The sequence below is a fragment of the Sparus aurata genome, chromosome 17 (genome assembly GCF_900880675.1).
Source record: "Sparus aurata chromosome 17, fSpaAur1.1, whole genome shotgun sequence".
In the NCBI taxonomy this organism is placed as follows: Eukaryota; Metazoa; Chordata; class Actinopteri; order Spariformes; family Sparidae; genus Sparus; species Sparus aurata.
Window position 1 is genome coordinate 37,428,566 of NC_044203.1, and position 5,863 is coordinate 37,434,428.

The 5,863-nt window shown below is 41.0% G+C and overlaps 1 protein-coding gene across 2 annotated transcripts; it reads right to left on the bottom strand.

Moving 5' to 3' along the window:
* Positions 1-6: 6 nt before the first annotated feature.
* Positions 7-5,529, bottom strand: cmtm7 (CKLF-like MARVEL transmembrane domain containing 7). Of its 2 annotated transcripts, XM_030392874.1 has the most exons (5): positions 5,284-5,529; positions 3,224-3,400; positions 1,393-1,491; positions 200-281; positions 7-98 (listed from the first exon to the last, which is right to left on the bottom strand). In XM_030392874.1, exons 1-5 carry the CDS (start codon positions 5,395-5,397, stop codon positions 91-93), a joined length of 480 nt encoding a protein of 159 aa, XP_030248734.1. In that variant the 5' UTR covers positions 5,398-5,529; the 3' UTR covers positions 7-90. The 2 variants fall into 2 exon arrangements, with proteins under 2 accessions (XP_030248734.1, XP_030248733.1); XM_030392873.1 differs by having other exon boundaries at positions 7-281.
* Between the last annotated feature and the right edge of the window lie 334 nt (positions 5,530-5,863).

Sequence of the window (5,863 nt, forward strand, 5' to 3'; positions counted from 1 at the left end):
GATTAGCGCGTTAGCATCGATAGCATTCCTCGCTGGAACACATTCCTCACTCGGTGGCTCTGATTGGTCCGTTTCCATCAGTCAGTGTTTCTATCCACCTGTTTACAGGCGTCGTCTCAGTTTGCACAGATAATAATAACTGAGTGAACAAATTGAGGAAGAAGAAAATCACATGAACATGATCACGTGGTAGACGTACCTGTCTGATGAGAGCCACAGGTGACGCTGTAAGATGTCCACAAACTAACGGCCATCAGGAACGTGGCGATGAAGCCGAACACCTGCAGACACACACACACACACAGACACACAAACACACATCAGCTGACACACACAAACATCCTGGATTTAACTCTTCACCTCATCAGGAGATTTTGATGTCAGATCAATAATGTGATCAAACTAAAGTGTGAATGTGTCCGACTCCTCCACCATCACAGTCTGTCCTCACAGTCACTGAGTTACAAACGTCTCGATAACTGAACGTTTCTTCTTATTCCCCTCAGTTGAAAACCATCTGTGATCAATCTGTTGCACTTTCAGTAATTAGATGATAAATATCGACATTTTCAACGAGGCAGATTTGTAATATTCAATAAGAAACTTTGTCTCAACTCAACCAACAGATCTTACTAATAATAACTTGTGACTGATCAGATGTGCAGCTGTGGATATGAAGCTCTGCTGTCCTGATGTCTTTGATTATAAGATATTTTCTCAGTTGTGGTAAAAACTGAACTGATAATAAACCAAAGATCCTTTATAGATACACTTGTGGAGACGTCTCACTCTGGACAGATTTAACTAACAGCTGTAAAATCCTCGTATGTTTTTTAAAGAAGTAAATGAAATGTTGTCAGGACATAAATAACATCACTCGTGAAATTAGAATCAGAAGTCAAACAGAGTCGTGGTTCTGAATAATCATTAAATCTGACTGAAACCATGAAACAGAATCACAGATGTTCTGATGCAGACGAGCTCTCAGTATTTATAGAGACCGACTCGTCACACCAACAATGTTATCAGTGAGGAATCAGTGACTTCCTGTGTAATCACAGAAGCAGGACGTGGTGAGAGGAGGAGATTAAAGCTTCAGTGGTTCTGGTTTAATGGATCTGCGTTCACCAGCCACAGATATCGACCCGTCTGTAGTCACAGAATCAGGACGAGCAACGTTTATTTCAACTGAATTCAGACTGACGACTTTGTGTCAACATACGCTGCAGTTAGTTTCTTTGTGTTCAGTCGTCACCGTCTGGACTCAAGTTCCACTTACTGGTTTCTGTTCCGGTGCCTCAGAGGCAGAATCCCTGTCCTCAGTCTACGTTACTAACAGAATCACACTGTGTAGATTTACCCAGGTGCCCCGGCGGCTCTGTGTTTACATACCGATCCGGCCACCAGCGCTGAAACTCCTGCAGTCTTCGCAGCAGCGACGATGGAGGCGATGAAGATGAGGACGGTCCCGACGGAGTAATGAAAGAATTCCTGAAACAGCAGAACAGACTGAACTGAGTGACGGACGAGACGGCCTGATGAGACCCGAGGAGATAATGAACCACAGCACCACAAGACCGGACTGATCCGGTCTTGACTGATCCGGTCTGGACTGAGTTTGTCTGAAAGCGTCTCAGATTCTGGAGGACGACTGCGCTGAACACGTGTCTCTGTCAGATTAACCTGCAGCTCCAACAGAAACTCAAACATCAGTTTTAATTCTTCTTCAGTCGTCTTCAGGTCTGCTGAGCTGTAAATCGCCTCCTTACTGTGTGACAGGTGTGATATGTGACATTTCTGCACTGAAATGTGTAAAACTAGAAGATGTTTGTTCTCCATGTTGTTCACCAGATCACCAGCCAACACCAGACGTGAAGAAAACATAACCTCGTCTGAGTGACATCATCAACAGTGGACGTTGTTTAGTAATGAAAACAACAACTCCCATGATCCCTCGCTGCTTCACAACATCAAACTACATCTTTCATTTGTATCATTGTGTCACCACAGTGACTGTGATGATGAGACTCAGAAATGCTTTGATTGACTCAAATTAAGTCAAAAGATGTCTCTATGAATAATCCATACATGTATTTATTAATCTAAATAGTTAACTATTTTCACTATTCAAAGGTAAATTCCACCTGACATTAATAAACAAACAGCTGTGAGTCGACCTGATGAAGATCTCTCTGCAGTCGGCCATGACGAACGCTAACAGCAGCTGCTTCCTGTTGTTTTGGGTCGGACTCAAACCATTTCACAGCAGAACCACTGCACATGTGCAGCTTTTTAAAACGCAGGTAAACTGCTGAAAATACTCAACGCCAGGCGACGAGTTCACCTGTTAACTTGTGTCCCGTTCATTATCACAAAAATAAAAACTGCTCTGTAGAAACAGCAGATCATAAACCTCAACAGACAAATGTTTAAAGATCTAGTTTTAAAGCCGGAGGTGATAAAGAGCTGCGACTGCTGCTGAGGTGCCCTCGAGCAAATCCTGATCTTTTACATTCACAGAAAACAAAAAGCAGGTGTTGGCAGGTGCTGCTGCGATTGAACGGACGGTGTGACGGAGGCAGCAGAGTGCTGCTGCTCCTCCACTCCCTCCAGACACATTTGGGGGAAATATGACAAGTTGAAATCAGAGCATCAGTTCTCAGACTGAGGGCGGGGCGGCGAGAGAAACTAAGTGTAATGAAAATGATTTATGTTTTAAAATTAGATCCTTTTCATGAGTAGCTTCTCTGATCTTCACTAATAACAGATAAATAACGGTGGGGATGTGACAGAGAGCGACTGATCAGTCGAGTCCAAAATGATCATTTATGTGAAGAGTTGTGTAAAATATTATTATATTTAAACAGCATCTGTCAGGCTTCAGTTTAAAACTGGACTCAGGTCACAGCTGAGCGACAGGCGGAGGAGACGTGGGGATCTAAGTGTCTTAAAAAAGATGAAGAAGAAGAAGAAGGAAGTGCATCTTCACAGCTCGTTCCTGACATGAAGCTGCAGAAGCTTCCTTCCTCTCTAATCTAACTCTACACGTGTACGTTGGTGGTGAAACATCACGTATGTTCCTGTTGTGTAACTCTGCAGATCGAACAGTCAGATCCGTCCTACAGCTCAGCAGAAAAGCAGAAGCGACACCGTAAAGAGAAGAACACGTCGACAACCTGCAGGTTTGAATCACACTGATGTGGAAATGCTTGTTGTTCCTCACCGTCAGCGGCCAGTTGATGCAGGGCATCTTCCCCTGCAGCCGGAACAGGTGCATGAGGAAGAAGATGGTGAGAGCGATGAGGAACCACAGAACCACCACCTCAAAGTACTGGAACGCCGCCCAGCTCGGCCAACCGCGAGCACAGTGGACGCACAGGAAGGCGACGAGCAGGGCGACCTGGGAGGACAGAACCACACACCTTTAAAGGAACAGTTTCGGTCAGAACCACTTCTGATGGACAGCTGAGGTGAAGAGGTCCGGTTCAGACTGAAGCTCTGAGAGCTGATGAGGGAAGGAAACAGGTTGAAACGCTGCTGAAGTTCTGGTTCTGATACAAAGAAATAATACTGCTGATGTTTCTTAAACTGACAAAAGAAACCAGAGTTCTGGAACTAGAACAGATAAAATAATATAATAATGTATTAGTCCCACAACAGGGACATTAACATTACAGCAGCAACAATCAGCAGAAACAATAAAAACAAAAGCTGTAAAATGATTTAAACTATTTCACACTCAGCTGTGAAGAAATGTTAAAGATTTTCTAAACACAAGCTGATGATTTTAGATTAAATCTCATTAAGTGTGAAAGAAGACGCAGCTGGTCTCAGATCAGCTTGTGATCTGTTAAATGTTAACGCTTCAGTTAGCTTCAGTTAGCCTCAGTTAGCCTCAGTTAGCCTCCGTTAGCTTCAGTTAACTTCAGTTAGCCTCCGTTAGCTTCAGTTAGCCTCCGTTAGCTTCCGTTAGCCTCAGTTAGCTTCAGTTAGCCTCAGTTAGCTTCAGTTAGCCTCAGTTAGCTTCAGTTAGCCTCAGTTAACTTCAGTTAGCCTCAGTTAGCCTCAGTTAGCCTCAGTTAGCCTCAGTTAGCCTCAGTTAGCTTCAGTTAGCCTCAGTTAGCCTCAGTTAGCTTGATCTGGAGAGCTGGTGGTGAGCTGATAAGGACTGAGGTATTTTTATGGTGAACTTTTCCTTTTGATTATTCTGAATGTTTGTCCTGCTGTGAGTCACACTGTCAGCGCTACACACCTTCTTTCAGTTCATAACAAACAATCTGACATTCATCTGTTCACTGTAACTCACAACAAACTGTTCTGTTGTCCAGCTGAGAGCTCCGGCTGCTTCATCAACATCTCTGTCAGAACCAAACACATTCTGACAGTTACAATGTTTCATTTCTATAAATGTTGATCACAGAATTTATCTTATTATTCTGAAATTTAACGATGTTGAAAATCACAAAATAAACTTCTTTATTGTCAGTGGATCATCAATAAACATCTGTAATCATCAACATCCCACAGATGTGATGTCACTGTGTTGTTACAGCTCATTAATATAACGTTTATTATTGATTATATACATGAGACATTAATATAAAGTATGTTATTGATTATGTAAATGAGACATAATATAAAGTATGTTATTGATTATGTACATGAGACAATAATATAAAGTATGTTATTGATTATTTATGACACATTAATATAAAGTATGTTATTGATTATGTACATGAGACAATAATATAAAGTATGTTATTGATTATTTATGACACATTAATATAAAGTATGTTATTGATTATGTACATGAGACATTAATATAAAGTATGTTATTGATTATGTACATGAGACATAATATAAAGTATGTTATTGATTATGTACATGAGACAATAATATAAAGTATGTTATTGATTATTTATGACACATTAATATAAAGTATGTTATTGATTATGTACATGAGACAATAATATAAAGTATGTTATTGATTATTTATGACACATTAATATAAAGTATGTTATTGATTATGTACATGAGACATAATGTAAAGTATGTTATTGATTATGTACATGAGACATAATGTAAAGTATGTTATTGATTATGTACATGAGACAATAATATAAAGATACATTAATGTTATTGAGTCTTTGATGTAAACTGTGAACCTGTCTGTCCTCAGGTGACCTCACGTTATCACTGAAGCTAACGTTAGCTAACGGGTCCCGGGGTGCCGGTGTAAACGGTAAACTCCGTGTCAGATGTGATGTTTTCAGCTGGACTCACCATCTGTCCCATCTTCAGCATTCCCGGGATGGTCCGGGTGTAGCCCATGTTGAGGACGCTGTCCCCGGACGTCCTGGTGGTCGTGGTCGTGGTCGTGATGACGGTGTGCGACATGTTGACGGTAAACGGCGCCAAGAAAACAGCACGAGCACAAATATGTTGGAGCGGCCGGAGTGTCGCAGGGAGTCTCCGTCGACTGGGAACCTTTCAGCGCGTCCGTCCGACAGTTCCACCCGAGTCAAGACGCCCCGGGTCAACACGGACACTTCCGCGTATGCGTTTCACAATAAAAGCCCGAGGTGAGGCAGCAGATGAACTCTTACAGTGTAATTAATCAAGTGACTCGCTTAAAAATGAAAGGAAGCGATGTTTAAATGCTTTAAATCTAAGAAAAGATCAAAAGACACATTTGTTCAAATAAATGTTTCTATTAAAAAAATAGATTTGGTAGAATATCTTGGATAAAAATACAACTAAAAAATATTATACTTCTATTTCCAACTACATTTTGCAATATTATTCATAACATACATATAAATATCATATAATATAAGTTATTTATACATATGATGTGTTTAAA